The sequence below is a fragment of the Somniosus microcephalus genome, chromosome 14 (genome assembly GCF_052327205.1).
Source record: "Somniosus microcephalus isolate GS21.2 chromosome 14, FLI_Smic_1.0, whole genome shotgun sequence".
In the NCBI taxonomy this organism is placed as follows: Eukaryota; Metazoa; Chordata; class Chondrichthyes; order Squaliformes; family Somniosidae; genus Somniosus; species Somniosus microcephalus.
In genome coordinates, this window is record NC_141000.1 from 91,145,827 (window position 1) to 91,172,081 (window position 26,255).

Consider the following 26,255-nt stretch of genomic DNA (forward strand, 5'->3'; position numbering starts at 1 on the left):
TGAGAGGCGATCTTATTGAAACATATAAGATTGTGAAGGGGCTTGATCGGGTGGATGCGGTGAGGATGTTCCCAATGTTGGGTGAAACTAGAACTAGGGGGCATAATCTTAGAATAAGGGGCTGCTCTTTCAAAACTGAGATGAGGAGGAACTTCTTCACTCAGAGGGTGGTAGGTTTGTGGAATTTGCTGCCCCAGAAAGCTGTGGAAGCTACATCATTAAATAAATTTAAAACAGAAATAGATAGTTTCCTAGAAGTAAAGGGAATTAAAGGTTACGGGGAGCGGGCAGGAAATTGGACATGAGTCTAGGTTCGGAGTGGTCATGGCCCTGTGGGTAGTGGAGTGGGCCCAGGGGCCGTGTAGCCTGGTTTTGCTCCTACTGTGTTCTAATTCTGTGTTAGATTTCAGGAGATGGTTTTATTCCTGCTCCTGGCTGGGGTGGAGATCGCCTTTACAGAAGGTAAGTACTGTAGAAAATATAGGGACAGAGTGATCTCCTGGACGAGTTTCGATCGCCTAGATGGGTTGGAGAGGAATTTCCCAGATTTTTTTCTCCCAAATTAGCCATTGGGTCTTTTATCTGGCTTTTCGCCTCTCGCGGGAGATCACATGGACTTTGGTGGATGGAGAGTGATAGAAGATTTGAGGTTAGGATCAGATCAGCCATGATCTTATTGAATGGTGGAGCAGGCTCGAGGGGCCGATTGGCCTACTCCTGCTCCTATTTCTTATGTTCTTATGGATCTCAGATTCCTTTGTAAATTAATCCAATTTTGACAAATTTGGATTCCTGAAGTTGGAAAGTGGCCAACTGTTATGTGAAGAAGGGTCATAAAATATCTGAAGACTATAGAAGAAAATGTTTAACATCTACAGGAAGAGTCTTTGTAATGATCGAAGAAAACATAACTTTTTAAAGGCCAGTCAACGTGGATTCAGAAAAAAGTCACGTTTAGCTAATCTGTGAAGAGTTTTTCAAGCTTTACTGACATGATGAGAAGGGGAAATGTAGTTGATATTACATTCTGAGATTTTCAGAAAGCTTTTGACATTGTTCTACACTGGCAAATAATGGATATGGTAAGGATTCGTGGAAAGGAAGGAAAATAAGTTACTGGATAAATAATTGGCTTAAAAACAGGAAGCAGAAAGTAATTTAAATTGGTCAAATGAGGTTAGAAGTGGAATAAAGCAGGTCTCAGTCTTGGAATCCATACTGTTTTTAATATATAATTAATGACGTATTCATACACAGAATTGTCCATGTGTGGATAAATGCAGTTTTATGCATTTGGGTCTGGGAAATTCCAGGGCTGTGTATACCATGCAGTGACATCCACTAAAGGTTATGGAGAAGGTTCACAAACAGTGTGACAAGGACACTGAGAAGGCAAATAGAGTTTTGGGTGGTATTGCTAGGATACTAGACTATAAACCTAAGATACTGTACTCAGGCTATACAAGGCCTTGGTGTGGCTGCACTTGGTGTATTATTTCCAGTTTTGGACCCCGTTCATAGCAAAGAATATGGAGGCCCTGGATAAAAGTACAAATGAGGGTAATGAAAATGTTCAGTCTTAGGACTGTTAATTATCAGGATAGGCTTGATCAGTTGGGATTATTTTCATTGGAGAAATGTAGGTTTAATGGGGATATGATTGAGGTTTTTAAAATGATGAAAGGTTTATGTTCTTTCAATTTGGATAAGTTATTTTAGGTAGATAGGAATGAGAGAACTATGTATAGAAAATATGTAGCCAAAGAGTTAGATAAAATATTAGCAACTATGTCTTTTCACAGAGTTGCTCCCCTTGGCAATGGATTACTGAGGCATGTGGTGGGTTTGGATTACCCATGCTCCTTCGAAAGGGAGCTGGATAACTCCTTGAGAGAAAAGGTAATTTCAAGTTATAGAGGTAAAGAACAAAAGAAAGACTTGCACTTTTGATAACCTCAGGACGTCCTAAAGCACTTTATTTTTTGAAGTGTAATCACTATTGCAATGTAGGAAATGCACCAGCCAAGTTGTGCACAGCAAGCTCCCACAAACAACAATGTGATAATGACCAAGTAATCTATTTTAGGGATGTTGATTGAGGGATAAATATTGGACAGGACACTGGGGAGAACTCCCCTGCTCTTCAAAATAATGTCATGGGATCTTTTACATCCACCTGAGAAGGCAGACAGGGCCTCAGCTTAACGTCTCATCCAAAAGCCCATTAAAGGTAAGCTGCAGGGGAGTTGGGAATGGTGAAATTCACAACTTACCATATTCTCTTGGAGCTTTCTTGATTGGCTTAGGAAGTCAGAGAGGAATTACACAGATTATTTACTAAATTGGCCTTAGGTTTCTTGATTGTCTCAGAGAGTCAGAGAGGAATTTCCCAAATTTTTTACCAAATTGGCCTCAACTTTTGCACCTTTCCTAAGAGATTGCATGGCTAGGGAGATAGGTTGATGGTGTACATGGCTGAATGGGGTGGCTTCATGGACAGAAGGTCTTTTCCTGACCTTTTTTGTATGTTTATATATTTGTTTGCTTGACTAGAAATATTGAAGTGTGTGGTTGATACAAAAGTAGGACGTAGATCACATAATGAGGAAAAATGCAACCAGATTCGATGGATTTAAATCTTTTAGGCAACTGAGCCAAAAGATGGCAGATGCAATTCAGGGTGGATAAGAATAAAAGAGAACATCATTGGAGCAGACAGCATAAATGCACTCAGGAAGTTTAAGAGATGTGATTCTGCAGAGAATGGATTGAGGAATACAGTGAGAAAGCAGGTAGTAGTGCTGATCTATCAAAAAGTGATGGGCTTTTTGGGTTTTTCTTTTCCTAAAAATTCTTATTTGTTTTGCACTCTAAACATGACAGTTTTCAAAAATCTGAATTTGGCCAAATTTACCTCCACTTTAGTCTATGATCTGGGAAACATATAAGGGGAGATTTTCCTGGGTCTGCATCCAGGTACACGGGATCACCCGGGTGCAATGAATATCAGAAAATCGGGGAGATTCCTTTAAAGGTTCCTTTAACTCTGTTTCTCTCTCTCTACAGATGCTGCCTGACCTGCTGAGTATTTCCAGCATTTTCTGTTTTTATTTCCTTTAAAGTCATATGCTCTGTCTTGCCTGATGTTCAAATATTCGCTGCTTCCAAGCTACACTGGGCACATCTCCCCAACTGGCCTGTATAATTTAATGCCATGTATTTCCTGGAGTTTACTTGATTGCTAAAACTGTTCCACATCAACAAATGAATTCAGAACTACATGATTACAACAAAATTTTATGACTTATACAATCAAACTGCTGAAAAATAACCAAATTTCAACGCATATGCTTTTTGTTACAGTATATAGAAATTCACCCTCAAAGAGTTAATGGGTCTGATTTTATCTTTCCCCCCCCGAATTTTCCTTCCTTTTCCCCTCTCCTGAAGGTCATGAATCATGCTGGAGCATGGTTCCATGGGTACCCACTAAAGTGGCGATTCTTCATGTGCGAGGCGAGACAGTGCCAAATCCTGTCCTCACCTGACATCCACTTAGGGTCACTTTCTAGCAGGAGTCACTGGATAGCAATGTTGGATGTCTTGTTGATTTTCCCCTGCCAAGCCCAGGGTCACCTCTATTGCCAACTGTGGTGCCCCCAACCAACACCCAGGCTGAGCTCAGCTAAAACAGCATAGACCAGGGTTTAAAATTGGAATTGTTCTGCTTCATTTGACTTAATAACCAAACGGAGCTGTATACACACTAAGCCATTGGAGCAGTTCTGATTTTATTTTTCATTCTACACTACTAAAATGTCAGCTAAGGTTGTGTGGAAATCATGCTTGCACAAGTTTACAGTTTTACTCATTTGCATCACAACATTACTCTGTATCTGCCCCCTGTTTGCAAGTTATGTCAAAAAGACAACATTCAATAACAATAGACGGAGAAGACACCACTGTGGCTAAGAAATAACAACTTTGAGAAGCGGTAATTTAAGCTACCCAATTCACCAGACATATTTTAACAAAATATTTAAATCACGGGATCATTCAAGAGTAATTTTTAACCAATATTTTGTGGCCTTGTGCTTTATACCTTTTTCTGAAGTGAATGAAATTAATTGCACACAGAAAGACTCTGTTCTCTTTAGCTAGATGTATGCAAATACTCTCCTCTTCAATGTGTTACAACACAGCATAGGTGCAGTTAAAATGAATAAAAATTATGTTTTTCATTACTAATGGCATAAAAAAACATGTCTGTATTGATATACATTACAAAATATGGCTTGTATTGCTAGTGAAGATAAAATAGAGCCCAACATATCTAATTTAGAAAGCACTATTAAAAGTCTGAATGTTGTACAAAGTCTGCAGTGGAAGAAATTTGTTTATTTTTGCTCTTTATGGGTTTTCCATCCTAGGTTGAGATGCTTTTTTTCTGGAGTCTTCGGTACAGCAGTACACCACCTGCAATCATGGCAATGCAGATCACCACTAAGATTCCCAATCCAACTCCCAGACCAGTATACACACTTAAAGCTTGTTGAGCTGCTAAGGCTGACGCTGGAGGGGGAAAAAAACCAAACACGTTAAACAATGTGTGAGAAATATGACAGTCTACATGCTTGTAATACACAAACAGCAGTGAGTTATCAAGCGTCTCACGCGAGATAACAGCTATTTAATGATGTAGCAATGAACATTGAATCACAAACTTGATTGGGATGCTACAATCAGCCTCAGCATCCCTGGACTACTATCCCTGTAAAGTACATGTGTGCAGATATCAGGTGAGGACAAGATTGGACTCAATTGTGATGCCCCAAAAGGTTGAATAGTTTGCCAACATTCATTATCTATGCTTACATATTTGGAATGGACATTTAAAAGAGGCAACAAAGGGCCGCCACCACCTGGCAAGAGTGGGGTGGGGGGGAGGGGTTGGTGGAGAAAACCAAAAAAAAAGAAAAACACAAAGCAAAATGTCCAGAGACATGCCAGTCAATGCGAGAATCATGGCAACCATGATACTGTTTTAAAAAAAATGTTTTTTCTTATTTTTAAATCTGATCTCCTATGGCGTCAACTGGGCACTTTCACAGTTTAGATCAGGAATTCATAATGTGATGAATCATAGCGTTACTATCATTTTTCTGGATTTTTTGACCATTTTTTCCACAGAAAGGAAAATGGAAATAAAAGTTAATTTTAATAGCATAGTGTATTCAGACAAATTAAAAAAGGCTGGGAGATAGGTAGTTAATATGCTAATGAGCTAGCTTTGTTGTTAGTTTCCTAGAGACTAAATAAGCAATTCATTAGCCTCTCTCAGTACTCGAAAAACATGTCAACCCTATTGTATTGGAAAGTCTTTGATCCATTTTTGACTGTGAACAGACAGATTCAAGATGGAAGTTGCGACACAGGAAGGCAGAATGGCTTTTTGAGATTTTTAAAGAGAAAGCTGCCAAGGCTTTCACTGGGTCTAAGAGGTCATAAATGCTGAAGGAACTATTAGAAGACATCTTGTTTAAGTCAAGTAAGATGACCCATTGGTATGAAGAAGCATGGTGTGTTTTTTATTTTGTATCATTGGATGAAGACAAGTTGTACTGTTTGATTTAAGTGAGTCAAATCAGAACTTATGCTCTGTATGTTCATCTTACTATGAATAAAGTAGCATATTAATTAGAATCAGGCCTCATGTATTTGCTTAGTCTGTCTTTGAAGAGATTGAAGAAGCATTTATGTGAAAGGCACGGATATATGGTTCAGATCACAAGGGGATGCTATTGTTATGTCCCTGGGTTATACTATTGTGCAAGTAAATACAGGGCAGTGTTGGTCATATGTGTGTCCCATAAAAGTAGCACAGACTGACCACTTGCGGAAGTGACTGGCACCACTGAACCCAAGAAGATATCAATGGCAGGCTGAAATTCGTAACAGTTAACGATATTTTTGGACTGTAGATCAGCTGTCCATCTTTAGGATATAAAATCTATAAAGAGATCCCGAATGAATTTGAATGTGTGATGTTGCCAATTTTTCTAATTATGTGAACAATTATTCATTGATCACAAGATTTATATGTTCACAATGGGGGAATAGTGTCCATGTTGATAGTGTAGGAATAAGTTGACCATTCTCAAGCATATCCTAATGAATATTAAACCCTCGCAAATATCAATGGGAAAATGCCATATGTTAGCCAAGGTCCACTGACTTTGAAACCATAAATAAGTAACATTTAGGTTTCAATGCTGTTCCCAATCCCAGTTTAATATCTGACATCTGCTGTCATCTCTCTTGTTTTCTTAACTTTTTGAAAATACTTTTATGAAGCGTTTAAAAATGCTTCTAGCAATAGTTTCCCTTACCTGAATCATCATTTGTGTTCACCACTGTGGGCAAAAGTACAGAAACAAAAATCATTATAAAGTAAATATTAATGTAAAAACTCCCAAATTTACATTCATTAGTTAACCAATTCCAAATTTGTTTGCCTCAAAATTGTGGCTGCCTCTTCACCACGAGTACGGGTGATCAGCCAAAAAGTCAAAATCGACCCGCCTTGACACTGTGCAACTGTCAGATTCTGAGCCATTGTATCAGCTTGACTGCAGCTGATAATATCATTGATAACCATCATGAGTGAGTTTCGGAGAAGATAGTGCAGTCAAGTTGAAGTGACTCAATATTATGATTTTTACACCAGATTTATGCCAAAACACGAGAAAATTTGGTGCAAAATTCATAATATAACAAGTGAATGAATGTATACCTACTGTTCTACTAAAATTAGCTCCAGCTGTTAGAGAAAATCAGGGAAGACAATGCGATTAGGATTAGCCTCATTATTTTTCTGTTTATTCCCCTGTCTTTAGAATAATGTCAGCACCAATCTTCTAGTGGAACATTTTGTTGTTTAATTTTGTGTTAATTACTCCTGCATACTTTTTATTTTATGTGTATGAACATCTCACTTTGTTCCACCCCTCACAACTCTCTTTTAAAATCCTTATTCTGTATTGCACACCCAAAAATAGCACCAATTTTCTCACTGAGATATATTCTCTACTTCCGAGCGACTTCCCATCCTCGGTGATTTCAACCTCTACCTCAACTCTTCTTGCTCCCTCTCCTCTGAGTTCGCTACCTCCTTTCCTCCCTTAATCTCTCCCTTCATGTAAACTCCCCCACCCATATACATGGCCACCCCCTTGATCTTATCATCTCACGTGGCCTTGCTATCCCCTCCGTAACCATCACTGATAAGGCAAGCTCTGACCAGTTCCTTATATCACTCTCTATCCATATTCCCCTTCCCCTCCTAATCCTATTTCTTTTCATATCTGCCCCTGGAAAAAACTCTCCCTCAGATCCCTTACCACTGCACTTTCTAATTCCCAACTATCTAGCCTTTGGCCTACAATTCTTCATGCCATTTCTACTAAATCACACCCTCTCCACCACCTTTGATGCCCTTGTCCCTACTAAAATCATTCCGTCTCTCACCCTAGTTGTTCCTCCTGGTATTCCCCTCATCTCCGCTCTCTTAAATCCAAGGGATGCAGACTTGAACGTCTTTGGCGGACAACTGGTCTAATCATCCATCACCAGATGTAGTTAGATCATATAAAGCACTATCGGGTTCAGCTCTCCATCACGAAAACTCTAACATCATCCAGGACCTCAAAAATAACAGCAGGCTTCTCTTCTCCACTAACCGTGTTCTCAAACCACCCTCCTCTGCATCCTCTTCCCTCACCTCCAACAATAAATGTGAGGAGCCCATGGACTTCTTTGTTAAAAAGATTAACAACATTTGTTCAACTGCTTCTGCTACTTCCCTCTCTTCCCCTAACCTACCGGACCTTACATCATCTCCATTTTCCCCCCTGCCGTAACCCTAAATTTGCATATTTCTCTCATTTCTCTCCTATCTCCCCCCTTGCCCTTTCAAAGCTCATCTTGTCAATGAGACCGACCTCCAGCTCTCTCAACATTATGCCTACTAAATTGCTGACCATGCAACTTCCCTTCCCTGCTCCCATGTTAGCGGATATTATTAACAGTTCTCTCTTCTCAAGTATTGTCCCCCTTTCCTTCCAATCTGCCGTCATCAACCCTCTCCTCAAAAAGCCAACCCTTGACCTTGCAAACTATCGCCCCATCTCCAACCTCTCTTTCCTCTCAAGTTCTTGAACTTGTTGTCGCCTCCCAAATCCGTGCCCATCTTTCCCAGAACTCTTTGTTTGAGTCCCTCCAATCAGGCTTCCGCCCCTGCCACAGGACTGAAACTGCTCTTGCCAAGGTCACAAATGACATCCTAATTGACTGTGACAAAGGTAATCTAACCCTTCTCGTCCTTCTGGACCTGTCTGCAGCCTTCAACATGGTTGACCACAAAATTCTGCTCCAACGCCTCTCCACCGTCGACCAGCTGGATGGGACTGCACTCGCCTGGTTTCATTCCTATCATTCCAGCCGTAACCATGGAATCACCTGCAATGGTTTCTCTTCCTGATCCCGCACTGTCACCTCTGGTGTCCCCCAGGGATCAATCCTTGCCCCCTCCCTATTTCTCATCTACATGCTGCCGCTCAGTGACATCATCCGGCGGTACAACGTGAGTTTTCACATGTATGCTGATGATACCCAGCTCTACCTCTCCTCCACCGTCTCTATACTATCAGACTGCTTGTCTGACATCCAGCACTGGATGAGTAGAAATTTCCTCCAATTAAATATCGGGAAGACATTGGCCTAGAATTCAATTACCGCTGCGCGCGGAGCCACTTGCGCCAGCGGGATATTCAGTTTCAGCGCCCCAAGTGGAAGCCGGCCGCTAAACAAGGGTTTCGGCGCCCCGCTTGGGGCGCTGAAACTGAATATCGGCGTGCAAAGTGCCACAGCGCCACCCGCTGCGGCACGGCAGCCTGCGGTACTGCAGGCCTTCCTCTCACTCTTAAGGGGGAGGTGCCTGCAACAGCGCGATCCCCGCTTGCGAGTGCCGGCAAATGAGCCCGGCACCAAGGAGAAGTGCCGGGCTCTCTGGAAACAGCTGGCAATGCCGCGGGGGGGGGGGAGGTGTAGGAGGCCGGGGACGGAGGTGCGGGCAGGCGGCCGCCGAAAAAGCGGCCGGCTGCACCTCCACCTTAACTCGTCCCACTACCGGCACAGGTAGGCCCCGTGTACCGGTCGCTGTTTGCGGCCGGCGCGGGGGAGGCGGCAGCAACCAAATATGGCCAGCGGGGCGATAGCGGGGCGCTGCGCACACCGATGACGTCATCGGTGGCGGCGCAGCGCTACTGGCTAACGCCGCCATTAGCGCACCGCTAAATATCGCGGTAGGTTTGCACAGTGGCGCAAAAGCCCTCTTTGGGCGCAAACTGGTGGCGCAGGCCACTGAATTTCTAGGCCATTGTCTTTGGTTCATGTCACAAACTCCGTTGCCTTTCCACTGATTCAATCTCTCTCATAGAATGATACAGCACAGAAGGCGGCCATTTGGCCCATCATACCTGTGCCGGCTCTTTGGAAAAGCTATCCAATTAATCACATTCCACTGCCCTTTCCCCATAGCCCTATAATTTATTTTCCTTCAAGCATTTATTCAAATCTCTTTCGAATGTTACTATTGAATCTGCTTCCACCACCCTTTAAGGTGGCAACTGTCTAAGGCTGACCAAGTCTGTTCACAACCTTGGTGTCATATTGATCATGAATTGAGCTTCTTACCTCATATCCGTTGTATCACTAAGACTGCCCATTTTCACCTTCGTAATATTTCCCGTCTCCACCCTTACCTCAACTTATCTACTGCTGCAATCGACATCAATGGCTTTATTACTTCTAGACTTGACTATTCCAATGCACTCCTGGCCAGGCTCCCTAGTTCTACCCTCCTTAAACTTGAGGTCATCCAAAACTCTGCTGCCCGTGTCCTACCTTGCACCAATGCCCACCCACCCGTCTCGCCTGTGCTTGCTGACCTACATTGGATCCCAGTTAAACAACACCTCGATTTTAAAATTCTCATCCTTGTTTTCAAATACCTCCATGGCCTTGTCCCTCCTTATACCTGTAATCTCCTCTAGCCCTATAATCCCCCTAGACTTCTGTGATCCCCGATTTTAATTGTTCCACCATTGGTGGTTGTGCCTTCAGCTGCCTAGGTTCTAAGCTCTGGAATTCCCTCCCTAAATCTCTCCACCTCTCCACTTCACTTTCCTCCTTTAAGATGCTCCTTAAAACCTACCTCTTCGACCAAGCTTTTGGTCATCTGCCCTAACAAAATACAAGGCTGAATCGTTTGCAACCATCTTCAGTCAGAAGTGCCGAGTAGATGATCCATATCGGCCTCCTCCTGAGGTCCCCACAATCACAGAAGCCAGTCTTCAGCCATTTTGATTCACGCCACGTGATATCAAGAAACGGCTGAGCACACTGGATACAGCAAAGGCTATGGGCCCCAATAACATCCCAGCTGTCGTGCTGAAAACATATGCTCCAGAACTGGCCGGAGTCATACCTAGCACAAAGGAAGATGGTTGTGGTGGTTAGAGGTCAATCATCTCAGCCCCAGGACATCGCTGCAGGAGTTCCTCAGGGCAGTGTCTTAGGCCCAATCATCTTCAGCTGCTTCATCAATGACCCTCCCTCCAACATAAGGTCAATAAATGTTGACCTTTGAAGCGATGCCCACATCCCAGGAACGAATAAAAAAAAATCTTATATGGCTTGGTGTCAAATTTCTTTTCTCTGTGAAGTGCCTTGGGACGTTTTATTACGTCAAAGGTGCTATATAAATATAAATTGTTGTTGTTGTGTATATTAATTAAAATTGAATGAAAGAAGACATACCATTGTCATTCTTGGTCTTGATTATCTTGGAGGTAATTACTGAAGGATCAGACAATGTATCTGGTACTGGGGTAGTACGTATGACTGGCGCTTCTCTTTTTTTCCTGCTGCATTGCTAAAGGTGAAGCAAAAAGAAAAAGTGATACAAATAAAGTTTTCTGTAACTAAAAGTGGAAAAGAGCAGCTGATCGTAAATGCACCCCCTGCTTCCACATCTCTACTGCTTTAATCTTCAGTTACAAATATACTACAAGGCTACAGATATATATCAAATAATTTTGTCCACACAGGTGCAGGCCATCTGCTCAGATTATGTAAATGATCCTGCCCATGCAATTTGGGACGTGGCCCATATCTTTGGCTGCAGACAGCCAAGAGTCCCGCTCCATCGTACTTCGGCCAGTAGAGCAGGAACCCTGGAATTTTGGATCCTATTTTTCTATTAAAAAATCAAAATAAATATGCTTTGCACTTACACTAAAGTCTTTGCAAGCAGCTTGTGCACAGAGACGTGTAATGCAGTGTAGATAGAAGGTAGAGACAGACAGGTTTCGGTGCTCGGTGAAGCGGAACGCCTCAAAGTAGAACCTCGCAAACTGATCCTCCCCGTTGGACTCTATGTTGGTCTGCTGTTCTTTATTGCATCTATAAAGTCAAATAAATGGTTTAAGCTAAAGTTTCAACAATAAAGCCCTGATCTTGAGTCCTGCAAAAATGGGGTTGAGCTGGCCCTTCTGTACTGGCAGCTCAGAAGGAAATGATGCCGAGTTTTGTGATGGAAGTTTCTCCCCCTCATTTGAATAGTTTACTGGCATATAAAAGGCTTACCGAGAGAACTTGGCTGAGGAGTATAAAATTAGGTAAGGAAGCATATTTTAAACAACTGTAGCTCGCTATTTAAAGGGAAGTTGTGGTGGTGGTTGAAACATGGACTAGTTGTTCACAATGGCACAGTGGAGGCATGCTTCCTTTCAATATTAAACATTTGGGGGGAAAAATTCAGTATCGCCCCGTTTGGGGCGCCATTATCGGCTGTGCGCAAAGTTTAGCGCATGGCGCTAATTATCGCCTCCGACTGCAAACTTGGCTTTTATCGCCCCTGGTGGTGATTGGAGTGCTAAATCAGGCGCTTCACACCTGTCTTAAGGCGCAAAGGCCGAGGAGCGAGGCGCTACCTCAGAGCGCTGGCGAAGCTCATGTGATGTCAGTCAGCAATGGAACACAGACACACTGGCGCCGGCCAGTTCTTAAAGGGGAGTTCTGACGAAAGGTCATCGACCTGAAACGTTAACTCTGTTTCTCTCTTCACAGATGCTGCTTGACCTGCTGAGTTTCTCCAGCATTTTCTGTTTTGATCTTAAAGGGGAGGGTTGATTTTGCTCTCAATCCACATCCTGCTCATTGCAGCCTTGAATCTCGGCCTGGAGAGACCTGGACATCAAATCTGCTGGAAAGAGCAATGGAGAGACCCAGGGAAAGAGCTCAGAGTGCAGCCCCCACAGTCTCTTCTAAATAAATACAAGGAAGGGCAAATCAAAATGAACCTGCAAAGTGCTGCTCAGTATGCAAAACTCCTTCACACAGCATTGAATCTCTCCAGAGGTCTCTCTCTCTCTCTCTCAGAATACGTGGTGCAAAAATGTCACCAACAAAAAAAGGCAGGAAGTGGTTGCCTTTAAATAGCGCTCCCCCAGTCCCTTCCTGACTGCAAAACGCTCCCCTCAACCTGTCATTGCTAGCGGCAGGCGGTAAGGCAGGGGGCGCCACTCAATATCCGGTCCGGGGCGCTACCGGGGTGTTGCGTACTTGACTGACGTCACAATCTGCCGGCGCAGGAGATCGTGGCAGTAGTGTTTAGCACCGCCACAAAATGTCTGGTTAATTTCGCGAGCGGCGCAAGCATCGCAGCGCACAGGCGCTAGTTGCTTTGTGCCCCATTAGCGCCCTCTTAAGGCGCTAACAGGAGGTGCAAACAACTGAATTTTTCCCCCTTGGAATCCTGAAGCAGAAAGTGGACCAATTGAGAGTGGCCCTATTTGGGGCTGAAGGACACTCCCCGGTAAAAGCACAGGTGGAAGCTGCATAGAGGGAGGGTGCGGACAGAGTCAATGTTGTCAGCCAAGTTCCTTGGACCTGGCTGTCAGTAAGGTATCAATTTGCTGGTAACAGGAGAATTGAGTAAGGGCCATGTATGGCTTTCCATGAATGAGTGAGAAAATAGGCTCCCCCTACCTGCTTAGCTAGGAACAGCAGGGGTTGAGGGTGGGTGGGTGGAGGGGGGCGGGTGAACCTGCATCTCCGGGGCAGGGAAATGTCTGCCCCCATCAGGTAAAGGGTAACTGGATCCTGCCACCACTTCCCGGTCTGGGAGTAAAATTTGATTTGGGGAGATTGATGTCATGAGCCTGAGTTGGCAATCAATCTAGGAGGGTTCTGGTCAATAATTGGACTTAATATCTGGTCTACAGTGGTGCCGCAGGGCTATTGCCTGTTATCTACCCAGTGCTGTGGTACAGCCCTGGCACTAGGCTGGAGTCACTTTGGCCATAACTGGGTTCAGTCTGAGAACTTTCATTCTGGCACCTCACAACATGCTGCATCCATGCCTACTAGTCCTCTTGTTAAGGCGCTCCTCACCAGCGGATAATGGTCTGTATGGACAGGACAGTGAGATCAGCTACTGCACAGAGCTTCGCTCACTATAATCCACTCTACGTACAGGTTTCTCAGTTGTCATACAACCTGGGCATCATCATCAGGAGAATGGTGAGGGGAAGAAGGCTTTGCACATACTTCTTATGGAGCCCATTAAGCATTGCACAAACCCAAGTTGGGAATTTGACATCTAGTGGGAGGCACCATTTCAAGCATTGCACACAACTATTGCTCTTTTGCACATATTATGCCATAGTTGGAGGCACACTTTTCTTGCAGGTGGAGTTGATGGCTGAGGAACAGCTCTAGCTTAAGGCAGTTCTCTGTTGTTTGAATGTCTCCCAGTGCAGTCATTCAGCTGCTATGTTTACAGGGGCCTGGTTTCCTAAAAGCCATCAGCCCACTGTTTCCTCTCCTTCCAAAAATGTAGATAACATGGGCTTTTTTACAATGAAAGCCATCATTGATGCATCTTGAATAATCATAGAATCATAGAATGGTTACAGCACAGAAGGAGGCCATTCGGCCCGTCGAGCCCGTGTCAGCTCTGTGCAAGAGCACGTCAGCTAGTCCCAATGCCCCACTCTTTCCTGGTAGCCCTGCAAATTTTATTCCTGCAGGTGCTTATCCAATTCTCTTTTGAAAGCCATGATTGAATCTGCCTCCACCACCCTTTCAGGCAGTGCATTCCAGATCACAATCACTCACTGCGTAAAAAAGTTTTTCCTCATGTCGGCTTTGGTTCTTCTGCCAATCACTTTAATGGACCTTGACAACACCTAAACCTTAGTTGAGTGCATGTTCATGTAGACATGGGGTTGTTATTAGGAGCTCTAATGCTCACGTGGATCACATCTACAATGTGCTGCACTCCAGGGTACCCTGCCACCTGGTGAAAGCTCTATACCTTATCAAACTAATGGCTCCTTTACACAGGAAAAGTGATGAAGACATTGTCCCTTGCAGACATAGCTCTTGTCACTTGCTGATACAGTTGATATGGCAGATGCTCCCTATGGTGTAGTGAAGGATGAAATAACTTGAAGACTTCATCCTGCGATAACCTTCCCTTCAATATGAAGAGCAATCCTTGTTCCAATGTTGCCTGCAGGTCAAATTCACCAGATGGTACAGCTCTGTAGGAACTTCTCTTGTGAAGCAGAGGCCCCAAAGACAGATCTTTTCTGACTTGTCCAGATCTATAAACACAGATTCTGGTGTAGGGATGGTGGTTGAAAAACATTTTAGGTGTTGTTGCACCTGCATTTGTTGACTTCTCATAAATTACTCATGAATCATGCAGTGCTATGCTATTAGAACTCCCAAAGGAATTCCCATCCTTAACGCTTTATATGGTGCTATTTAAATGCCAGCTGAATAACGAAAGAAAGTATTGGAAAGAAACCCACCCCCCAAAATGCAGCTATTGGAAACTATTTCCTGAGCTTGGGATAGCATGCTGATAAACCTGGACATATGCCAACTTATCTAATGGTCCATTAACTTTTTCTCCAACACAGAGCAAGAAATTGGTTTTGGCTTGTCTCCAATTTGGTTATGATGATTACCATTATTGGAAAACTGACCTATGGATGCCACAAGGGAATCTTGGAGAGACAACAGCATTGTGTTTCTCCCCTTTCCTCCCTAACTAAATAAATGATTGTGTCTACCCCACCACTGGAAGATAAACTTGGGTGCCGCTGTTTACTATGATCACTTACTGATCATTTGCTTCATCAGTGCTTAAATTAGAAAGCTCTCTCCTAAGGAGAATCAGTGGTGCCTACTTTAGGTAAATAATGCCGCACCATTTTATGGGCTTGGGGTCAAGGTAGGGAGGGGATGGAAATATTTGGAGCAGCTGCTCTACATGGGCTGAATTACCTTGTCTCATTCCGAACTTCATACAAGAGGACATTTTTTCCCCGTCAATTCCTTTCTTTCTCAAACCGATGGGAAGAAATTAAATTGGACCAAAAGGTAATATAAGCTTTTAGATTTGGAATACTCACCCAATGAAGAGATCATAAGTTTGGGAAGAATTTGAGTGATATGGTGAGGTTGAAGTATAGCAGCGATCAAGAAGGACATTGAACCTGTGTGGTGGAAGATCAGTTATGATAAATATGAAGCAAGCGTATGAGAATTTTCACAAAGAGCAGGTTATGTCTTTCCTCTACTTTCTGTTTGCCTACTTTTAAATTGCCCAGTGAATTTTGTATCCTCCTGACAGCAAGTAAACACTTAGGGCTAGAAATTCCCCTCAAGCCCCGTTTGGGGCGCTAAATCAGAAAAGCTGGAAAAGTTAGCGTCGGGCGCTAACCTCTTCCAGCCTCTCTGAAATTCCCATTTTTTTGCTCCAAGATGGAAGTGGAATGTTAAATCAAGCGCTCCATTTCCTTCTTGGAGCGCAAGAGGTGGGAAGTTCATGACCCGGGGTGCACGGCTCAGCAGCGTCACGCACTGGGGATGCGTAGTGCTACCGCGTTGCAGGGGCTCTTCCCTGAATTAAAGGGAAGGGCCCCATGCTGCAAACTCTGCAGTTTTTTTAAAACTTACCTGGACCATCGGGGAGCGGGGGTGCCGCGCGATCAGCCGGGCACTCAAGCAGCCTGCCGGGCTGACCGATCGCGGCACGGATCCCACGTCCGGAGGCACAAAAAAAAGTTAAAGAAAAATCCAACATTTGTTTCAAGGCGGCCAGCCACCTCACCTTTAAATGGCGCCCCCGCTAGCGGCCGCCCGCCCTGCTTGCGTCCCCTGCAGCAGTCGCTGCCATTGCCTGCCGCTGCTACAGGGGGCGAAGGGGAATTTTTGTGCCGGGGTGCTACCGGGGCGATGCGTCTGGAGATGACATCATGATCTCCAGGCGCAGGAGATTGGGGCGCAACCTCATAGCACCGCCGCTAACCTCCTGTCGAATCTGGCGGGAGGCAAGGTCAGCGCCACGCCCGGGCAAATATGCCTTTGCGCCCTGTTAGCCTTTGCGCCACACGAGACGCAAAGGAGGTGTAAAGTCTGTGGGTTGTTTAGTTAATTAATACACAGACTACCAGAGTAACTTAAAACAGGACTTTACTATTCGAAGGTCAGGGCGAATCTGCCAAATAAATCCTGACACAGCACTTATATACCGGTGTGGTCACCGTCGGTATTACAGTATACAGAAGCCAACAAAGTAGTGCCACACCTAAAATAGTTCTCTTAAAGGTGAACGGTTACATACAATGGTTTTCTTAAAGGTAGACGGATACATACACTACAATCCTCCCTTTTTAGCTTACAACATACTTAGTCCCCCATTAAACATAACATATATTCAACTTCATGTAAAACAATTCACAGGTATAATCTATGCGGGAAACAGTTTACAGATTCAGTCTCTGCGGGAACAGTTCACAGATTCAGTCTCTGGTCTTGACTCGGTCTGAACAACATCTCTGTGGTGTAGCCGGTTCACATTGCTAGCGTGACTCATCCAATAGTCTTTCCCTTGACTTAACAGCTTGAACTTCCGTCCTGCTGAACCAGTAGTGCTGACTTTTACAAACAGCTGGACTGCCTTGGTAAGTTTTCCTACTTGCCAACTGATTTGGCTCCCTTCGTAGGGCCCACGTACATGATCTGGTAGAAGTGATAATGATTTAGATGGTTATCACCTTCTGCTTCGTCTTTTTCTTTTCTGCTTCTTGGAGACTCTCGGGGCTCCCTTATCAGCTGCCAGCTGTAGCGCCACCATCTCCCTATGTTCCTTAGACTTTAAGTGCTTCATCCTGATTTCTGCACTTTGGGAGTTTTCATCACAAGCTGGGCAGACCAAGTCCTCGTAATATTCCGTGTCACTCAACAGGTCATGGTAATATTCGGTGTCATCCTGAACTAGTCTAGCGAGAGGGCCTGCTACTTCTTCCTTACCCAACTGGACGTTAGCCGACTGTTGTTCCCTCCCTAGACATCTTTCCTGAAGAGACTTCTTCATGCGTTCATATTCATCCCGCTCTTCCTGGGTTTCCTGCAAATCCTTCACTAATGACCTCATTTGTGATTTCAATACTTCCCCTTCCATCGGGGATTGATTGATCGGGCTATTCAATCCTTCTACTGGAGCAGCTGTTTCAACATTCTGTTGTTCACATAGACGTGATTCAGCGTACTTTTGGCATCCCAGTAAAATCTGTGTTGCAACCTCAGCTATTTCCATAACTTTTGAGAGCTCCGAACTCCTTCCCTTTGAAGATTGAAGCTCGTGTTCAGATTGTTCCCATTGCAGAGTCTTGTCCCTCAGCATATGAAGGAGTTGGCTGACCGTTAACTCTTCCACGGGAACACTGTGGATCAGAGTCTTCTCCATTTCATCCACCTTTTCCTCCAATGCTTTCACCTTCTTTTCCTCTTGTACTTTGGCTTTCAGCGCTCGGAGAAGTTGCGCCTTGATGCTCTCTAGCTCATGTTCAGGGGCCATTCTTACAGTTTCTGTGTTTCTTACAGTTTCCTTTTCTTCCACTGAAAGGATTCCCAGTTGAATCTGTTCTTCAAGTTGTTGAACCTCGGTCATTGCCGCCTCATATTTGTCTTGGGTTTCCTTCAATATTTTTATGAGTTCTTGGACATCTTGTCTTTCATGTTCTGCCATGTCTTTCACCTCTAATTTCTCATTTATGGATGGAACTTCTACCGATGAGTCTGTCTTGGCCTTGAGCTCATCAAGAATTTCCTGCAGCCTTTGGACTTCTTGCTCATGTTCAACCTTTAGTTGCTCATATGCTTCTACTGAAACTAGCTTTTCGGAGGTTGCCGAGTTAATCCCCTCCAGGATTGTAGCCTGGGCCTGTTCATACTGTTCCTTCAACTTCTCAAACTCTGCTTGTAAGGAGTCGTAGAGAAGAACGGGAATAAAATCCTGGCTTCCTGAAGATTCCTCTTCATTTGCTCCTTCCTGCAAATATTCTAACTCCTGAACAGCATAAGGGAGATATGATCGGTAATTGGTCACAATGGCTCTATGGTCGCTCTCTGCTTGAGCTAGCTGCTTCTGTTGTCTTTCCAGATTCTCCCATTCGGTGTCATAGAACTTTTTCATTGTTTTCATCTCTTGTTCGAGACGGTAACTCACTTGTTCTACTTGCTGTCGTAATTTGAAATAAAGTTGAGTCCGAGCTCGGTGTTCGTCAGTCATGGATATGTCCGTAAACTGAACAGACTCAGAATTCTCTGTCAAACTATGTTGTCGTTGTTCGGTGGAGTTCTGTTCTGAAACTTTGTTCTTCTCTGGAGCATAAGCCTTTATGCATGCCTTCGTTCTTCCAACCTTAGTCGGCAAGTCCATTTTAGCCTTGTCTTTCATATTTGGGTTGGTCTTATCGTCATCCGTTTCAGAATCTGAGCTGATTGTCTGCACCGAGTCCTCACTCGTTATGGCTTTTAGATAGTGCCATTCCATGTCTATTTTCTTGATCCACTCCCGTCCCAGAAGTGGTGGTCCTCCCTCAGGTAGTACGTATAAGTTCATTCTTGGGTGTTCTTTACCCCCATCTCTCACCTTGACTCTTATCTTCCCCATGGGGTATACTTTATGCCCCGTGTATGTCTGCAATACGAACTTGGTATCTCTTAAGGGTATATGTGAGAATAGCCGGTGGTAATCCCTTCGATTTATGACTGATAGAGCTGATCCAGTGTCCAACTCCATTTTCACTTGGACTCCAGCTATTTTTAGTATGACCCAGATAGTTTGTAGGTCAGCTTCCTTACTCACATTGTGAATTCTCAGACTGCCCAGCTCCTGGCCGTTTGGGTCTGAGTCCGAATTCTGTTCGTCTGAACTCTTCTCAGCCACCTTGTGTACCTTGTTGTACTTTTCCTGTGATGGCTTCCTTTGGTTGTTGGTCTTCTTCCCTGACCGGCATACCTTAGCTATGTGATCCAGTTTGCCACATTTCCTACATTCCTGGTTCTTAAACCAGCATTGGTTCTGGTCGTGTGTTGTCTTCCCACAATGATAGCATTTTGTTGTACTCGAGGTAATTTGATCCACACTGAGTGCCGCTGCCTTTAGCTGCATTTCCGCAGTTCCCTTCGCTGCGACTTCGTGCGATGCTGCAATAAGGACAGCCCTGTCAAGTGTAAGGTCGTTCTCTTCGAGTAGTCGCTTTTGCGTTCCTTCCTTTGACAACCCGCACGCGAACTTGTCTCGCAATGCCTCTGTCAGATTCCCTCCAAACTGGCAGTGTTTCGCTAGTCTACGCAGTTCGACCAAGTATTCTGCGTTGCTTTCGTCTTTCCTTTGCGTTCTCGCATAGAATTTGAATCGTTCCGCCAACATCAATGGTGTGGGGTTCAAGTGATCCTTCAGAACAGTCACAATATCATCGAAAGTCTGATCCGCCGGTTTAGCTGGTGCTAGTAGATGCTTCAAGAGCCCGTATGTCTTTGCGCCCATCGAGTTTAGCAAGGTTATAGCTTTGTCATCTTCTTCTATTTTATTGGCCTCACAATAGATCTCAATGCGTTCCACATACATGGCCCAGTCTTCTACCTCGGAATTAAAATCGTTGATGTTACCACGCTTAGGCATCTTCCTCTCTTCCTGATAACACCACGAATTATTTCTTTAAATTTTCTTTTTTTTTCTTCAAGATGGCGGTTCCCGCGAAAATGGCGGTTTCCCGCGCTTATCTTCTCTCCCCGCCCACTTCAATGGCGGTTCCCCGCTTCTGTCTTCTTCTCCGCCTAATGGCGGTTTCCCGCGTTTCTTCCCCTGGCGGGAGGGGTACACTTTCCCCACGGGCGACGGCCGCTGGCTTTCAGGTTCACAGCCTGCGCGTCGGCTTCAGTGCTTTCCCTTTTCTCGGCAGGGCAACCGGCGCTGGGTACACCCCGTTGACGGCGAACAGTTTCAGCCGCTGGGCTGGCTCTCGCTCAGTTCCCCTTGCTCGGGCTCTGTTTCTCTCCCGCTCTCTCGGCTCTACCGGCGCTGGGTACACCCCGTTGATGGCGAACAGTTTCAGCCGCTGGACTGGCTCTCGCTCAGTCTCCCTTAGTCGGCTCTGCCTCTCTCGCTCGCTCGGCTCCCAATCGCGCCTCCCAGCCCTCTCGCAGTCCGGTGCTTCCCTCCCCGGCTGCGGCTGAGTTTTTATATCTTCCCGCGCCTACGCTCCCGGTCGCAGCACTTCGTGGCTTCGGTCGCTGCCCGGCCTTTTTCGCCGGTCGCGGTCTAGCTGTCTCACGACGCCGTTGCGTCCCCAGCCTGTCTGTACCGCGGCTTCCTTGCTCCACGCTGCCCCAGTCTCAGCGCCTCTGGGCCCGACTTCTGTCCGGCTCCTTTCCCCCTCGACTGTGGTCGAGTGCACCGCCCTTATCCTCCGGTTATTCTTTTTACTTTTCCCTTACTCACAGTCACCGTGGCCGGCTTGCTTCTCATGCTGATCGGCTCACTCCTCACCGTGGCAGAAGGGACAGTCAGTGCCTGTTGCTGATGGAAGTCTTTGTCTCTGAATTCTTCCTCCTTTCCAGCTCTGCAGACTCGAGTTTTCTCCCAGCAGAATGACGAGGGCGGTTGCCTCTTCTCGATGCTCGTTAACTGCTTCGGAAGTATTGTTGCCGTAGGGTACGATCGGACTCGTCGCCACTGTAAAGTCTGTGGGTTGTTTAGTTAATTAATACACAGACTACCAGAGTAACTTAAAACAGGACTTTACTATTCGAAGGTCAGGGCGAATCTGCCAAATAAATCCTGACACAGCACTTATATACCGGTGTGGTCACCGTCGGTATTACAGTATACAGAAGCCAACAAAGTAGTGCCACACCTAAAATAGTTCTCTTAAAGGTGAACGGTTACATACAATGGTTTTCTTAAAGGTAGACGGATACATACACTACAGGAGGGAAATTTCTCCCCCTTAGTTTCTCAATAGTGTCTAGGGGGCCGATTTTGACTGACGTTAATAGGGTGGGTAACAACCTCAAAATGGGTTGGTTTCCTTACCACCCTGTCAACACTGGCGATGTGGCTGGCTCCATTTTGAATGGAGCCTACTTTTATTATGGAAATAGGGGTCCTATGAGGTAACTAGGACCCCAATTGCCATTTTAGGTGAGAACTGGTCGAAGCGTACGCAGTACAATCGGCGGACAGTTCCACATTTGATGAAATGGAAGAGGCTCACCAGAGGCAAGCATTGAATTATTTTTATGTGCTCCTCTGGGGTCTCTCTGGACTCCCACCCTAGGAAATCAAAATTGGGAGCGATGTATAACAGGCGGCTGAATCAATACTGCCCATTTTACATTATCACCCAAAATCAAAATGACCCCAATGTCATTTATTTTCTCATCTCAATCAACTACTCTGCACAATGCACACACATTTAGACAAACACAAACATAGCAATTTACTTTATTCATTGTGTTGTTGTGAGAAATATTGCTTTCAGGATTAAGTAGGAAACCAAATTTTGTTGTGTATTATTTTGTCCCATTAGAATTGATATTAAGATGCTTTATTTATATTTTTAAGGAGGTAACATTGCCCTCCAAGTTGTGGAATCTGTCAATCATATTTATTATGCAAATCTTAATTTAAAATACTCAAGTTAGGTAAGGCAAAACTTAGATGGCGAAGGAGATCTGTAAATGAACATAGCCTAAGCCAAATGGACGTCCTGTTAGCTAAATATGGCTCAGATGCTGGAGATGAGGGCTGCTTGATTCAAAATGAAGGAAGAAATGAATTGTACACTTTCAGTATTAGTGATTTTTCCAGTTTTGATTCCCTAGTTCTCATATTACACTGTGTAGTTAGTTTCTGCTTTAAGAAAAAAACATGATCCCAAGTATTAAAATGAATTAAGTCTTAGTGGGACTTAACCTATAATTTGTAAACAGTCCATACTAACTCACATGTGGCATTTCACAGGCTAATGATCTGTTGTGAAACAAAAGTTTGGACTATTCTAATTATAAAACTAATCTCTGAATATTTTCAGGCTAAACAAGAAGAACATATCTTACTTGGTGGTTAAATTGATCGCTTTTACTTCGACATAAATCTTGGTTTTCAAGGCGAGTCCAGTTTCTGGGATGATCAAGGCATTTGTGTATGTTGCGTCCTGAAAAGAATGCAGTTTTATCACACTTTTGACATGATAGTTGTAACATTTTTGTACAGTAATCTGATTGTTCAGCCACTTTCGTCGTCCTAAATCCAAAAACCTAATCGCATTCATGATTTCGCAAGCCATGCCCGGCTTGCTTTCACTTTTGTCTGACCCCATTTCCTTTTCTAACTCCACTCCTGTCTAGATGCCTGCTTGCTGGGTTTTCACCATTTCATTTGTCTTTTGCCTTTTTGACTTTGAATGATCTGTCCCAGCTTCATCTCTTCCCTCACCTCACTAACATTATGCAGGATTCTTTCTTTGCTTTCATCTCCTGTCTTCTTTGTGCAGAAAGCTCCCTTTCTGGAATGTCTTTCTTCTGTTTCCAGCCTTCTTGTTCCTCCTGAATCCACCACATCTGACCTGCTGCTGTCCCTCAAGCCCTGATTTTAACTCGGGGTGCGAGTTCGGCGTCGGGCCACCAGGACGAATGTCAAGTTCACCTGCTCCTGCTAGAGTGAGGTCCAGGCCATTTTAACTCCGCGGCCTCATTTCTGTCTTTCAGGTGAATCTCCTGCCCGATCCCAGCAGGATTGATATCTGACAGGCGGGTGGGCGGGAGTATCAATTTTGGTGGCAGGACACCTCTGTTGGGGACCCGCATGAACAGTCCCTGGCAGTCAGGTAAGTGAGTCGGGGGGGGGCGGTTTGGGGGCGTTTACTGTCAGAGGAATCCCGGGGCAGAGGAGACCCAGCCTTCCTGGTCCTATTGCCCACAAGGAAACATTCAAAAAATTTGAAAAAACCTACCTTCGCCGCCCTCTTCTGGGGCTGCTCCTGCCTGCCGCCAGCTTTCTCTAACAAGCCCTGAACCGATTGTGGATCACGCGACTGCTCATGAAAATCATACCAAGGTCCTATTTACATCATAGGACCCCAACTTTTGCATATTATGAGGCCCTTCTTTGCCTTCAGGGCGGGCCTCCCACAGCAAGGGAGGACCTCACACAGTGCCTGCAACATGCCAGTTCAACTAGAGGCAAGCATGAGTGCACTGCCAACCCAAAGGGGAGGATACTGTCTTTATTTTAATCACCCACACACCTTGTTCCCTTCGGGTACTGGGGGTTAAAATCAGTCATTTAATCTTTTCATTGAAAACCACCACCGCAGGGCTGAATTTTAATGGGGAAGGTAGCGGGAGGGCTCTGAAGTGCTCGGGAAACCTGAGAGAGGCTGGCTGGCTCCGGGCGGGTAGGCCTGCAGCCCTAGGCCGCAGAGAGAAGGGAGGGAGGGATCGTGTGGGGACTGGGGGGGGCACATTGAGTGGGGGTGTATTAGAGGTCGCGTGCTGACTGGGGGGCACAGGGAGGGCGGGTGTATTAGAGATCACAGGCAGGAAGGCGCATGGGGGCAGGGAATGTGAAGAGATCGCGGGCCGGGAGGAGCACGGTGGGGTGTGGGGGTCAGGGGTGGCGGGAGGTGTTATATTAGAGATTGCGGGCTGGGAGGAGCATAGGGAGGGTCGGAGGAGCCGGGGGTGGTGGGGTGCGGGGAGGCCTCATGCTGGGAATCTGAGGCCTGGGTTGGGGGATCAGAGGCCTCGTTGTGGGGGGGTGGGTTAGGTAGGGAGGTTGGATTCAGGAGGCAACTGTAGAGGTGTGCAAACCCGGCCAGCTATAGTTAAATTCGAAATGGAGGTTAAAGCAGAGGCTTCCAGCCTCATTATAATATTTAAACAGATGACCTGCTTCCTGGCAGCTGATTGGCTGCCTGCCCCCCGTCCCGCCTCCATTAAAACCGGAAGTGGGCGGGTTGCGATTCAGATTTTTAACACTTTAACTTCCGATATACCCCCAAGCTACCTGTTTTTTTAGGTTAAATTTCCGCCACAATATCAGCTACATGAATTCTGCTACTTCCTCACTCTTAGTACCAGCCTAGATATTACCATCAAACTTGCCAACTATAGTGCAAAGGCCTGTGCCTTACTGAGACCAAATGGCAACTGTTCGGCTCCTCTTCATAACTCCCTTTGACCATGACCCAACTACTGAACACCAAACTATCTACCAGACTTTAAATAATCTTCTCTCTTCTGGAAATGGTCACCCACACTGCCTCCCATCTCATTCCCCTACCCTGCACAACCCTTCCCTATCTTTCCCCCAAGCTTCGAAAGCAGCATTGTACATGCAGACCCATTAGGACAGCTTTTTCCTGGTTCACTGTACCCATCTCCTTTTATTCTCTAATCCTTATTCAGTACCTACCTACATCTGTGACTGCTAAGATGTTCTTTACCAATGTGTTAACATCAGTTTCTCTGGCCTCAGTTATCTCTTTCGTGTGGATGTTCCATCTCTTTACAGTTCCATCCGTTACCAAGGTTACTCTTCTTCTTTGAGCAGCATGTCAACTGAAACCTTACCCTACTTTCTGAAATTGTTCTCTTCTATAATGGAGCCCATTCAATTTTCCATGAATTTAAATTAATGGACAGAAAATCGGGCAGGCTCAAATAACCCCAGGCACAGGAACAAGAAAATCTTTCTCCATATCTTCAAATTCTGCCGCACACATCTTTATTATAATACATTTGAGATATAAATGAATCAAAACTAAGGTCTAAGCATTTGGAGGTCAGAGTTCATTTATCAATTGTGAATTAAGTTTTGGTGAGATTGTGCAGCTTTGATATCTTACTGACTACACAGACGATCGGATGACTTACACTGTAAAGCTGAAGAGTGAGGGTGCTCCTGAAGGTACCGTTATTGTCCCTGATGGCTATACTTACTCCCGCCCTGTAATTGCAATTACATAAATCAATCAGTATGAAACCATAACAGCAAATGACACCAAAATCCTCTTATTATCATCCCCAATCTATTAGCTATACTTATCACATTGGACCCTGTAGTGGTGGCAAAAATCTACACATTTGATTGAATGGTTCAGATTTGCATAGATTACTCAATAGTCAAAACCAAAAATTCAATTTTCTGGACCTTTTGAATCAAACAGGATGTTCTCCATTCATAGGGTTGAGATGCTAAAAAGAAAACAGGAAAAGAGCTATATGCAATGGGCCCATACCACAGACCGTGGTGAGTTAGCTAGTCTCAGTGGGGTTGCTGATTACTGCAATTTGGCACAGTGCTCCGGGGAGGAGGGAAGTCAACCAGTGTTACCACTGCTGATCATAAACTAGCGAGTAAAAAATGACATAATTGCGACGAACCTTTTCAATGCAAAGTAGGACCCTGCCTGATGGGGCAGGCGTCCTTCCTGTCCCTGTTCACAAGTAAGTTATGATGGCAGCAGGTGGCAAAATGGCGCAATCCCCACCATCTTAACCGCCCGCAGGCACCGTTCTCGTCAGGGTGGGGGTGGGGGGGTGCTGGGTGGTTAAAATCTACCTCTGTCTCAATATGTCAGGTGAAAATATCACAAGTAGTAACATTAAAAATAATAGGCAAAAGAAGCAACAAAAAATAATTGAAACCAAATGTTTTCTAAAGGACCACATTAATTCTGAAATGTTTAGTCCTGTCCAGATTTTTTAAATCCTATTTTTAAATGGATTCAGCTGAACAAATAAGAAGCACATTCTTCACT

At 44.8% G+C, this 26,255-nt stretch overlaps 1 protein-coding gene across 1 annotated transcript in view; it reads right to left on the bottom strand.

Moving 5' to 3' along the window:
- Positions 1-933: 933 nt before the first annotated feature.
- Positions 934-26,255, bottom strand: part of LOC147107692 (zona pellucida-like domain-containing protein 1) — a 37,046-nt gene continuing 11,724 nt past the window's right edge. The window contains exons 4-11 of the mRNA XM_086006075.1: positions 25,407-25,441; positions 23,445-23,551; positions 22,549-22,646; positions 15,549-15,632; positions 11,355-11,523; positions 10,879-10,993; positions 6,390-6,413; positions 934-4,572 (exon numbers count right to left, since the gene is read on the bottom strand). Coding sequence (XP_085862201.1) covers positions 4,427-4,572; positions 6,390-6,413; positions 10,879-10,993; positions 11,355-11,523; positions 15,549-15,632; positions 22,549-22,646; positions 23,445-23,551; positions 25,407-25,441 — 778 coding nt within the window. The 3' untranslated portion in view covers positions 934-4,426. The remainder of the gene's footprint in view (positions 4,573-6,389; positions 6,414-10,878; positions 10,994-11,354; positions 11,524-15,548; positions 15,633-22,548; positions 22,647-23,444; positions 23,552-25,406; positions 25,442-26,255) is intronic.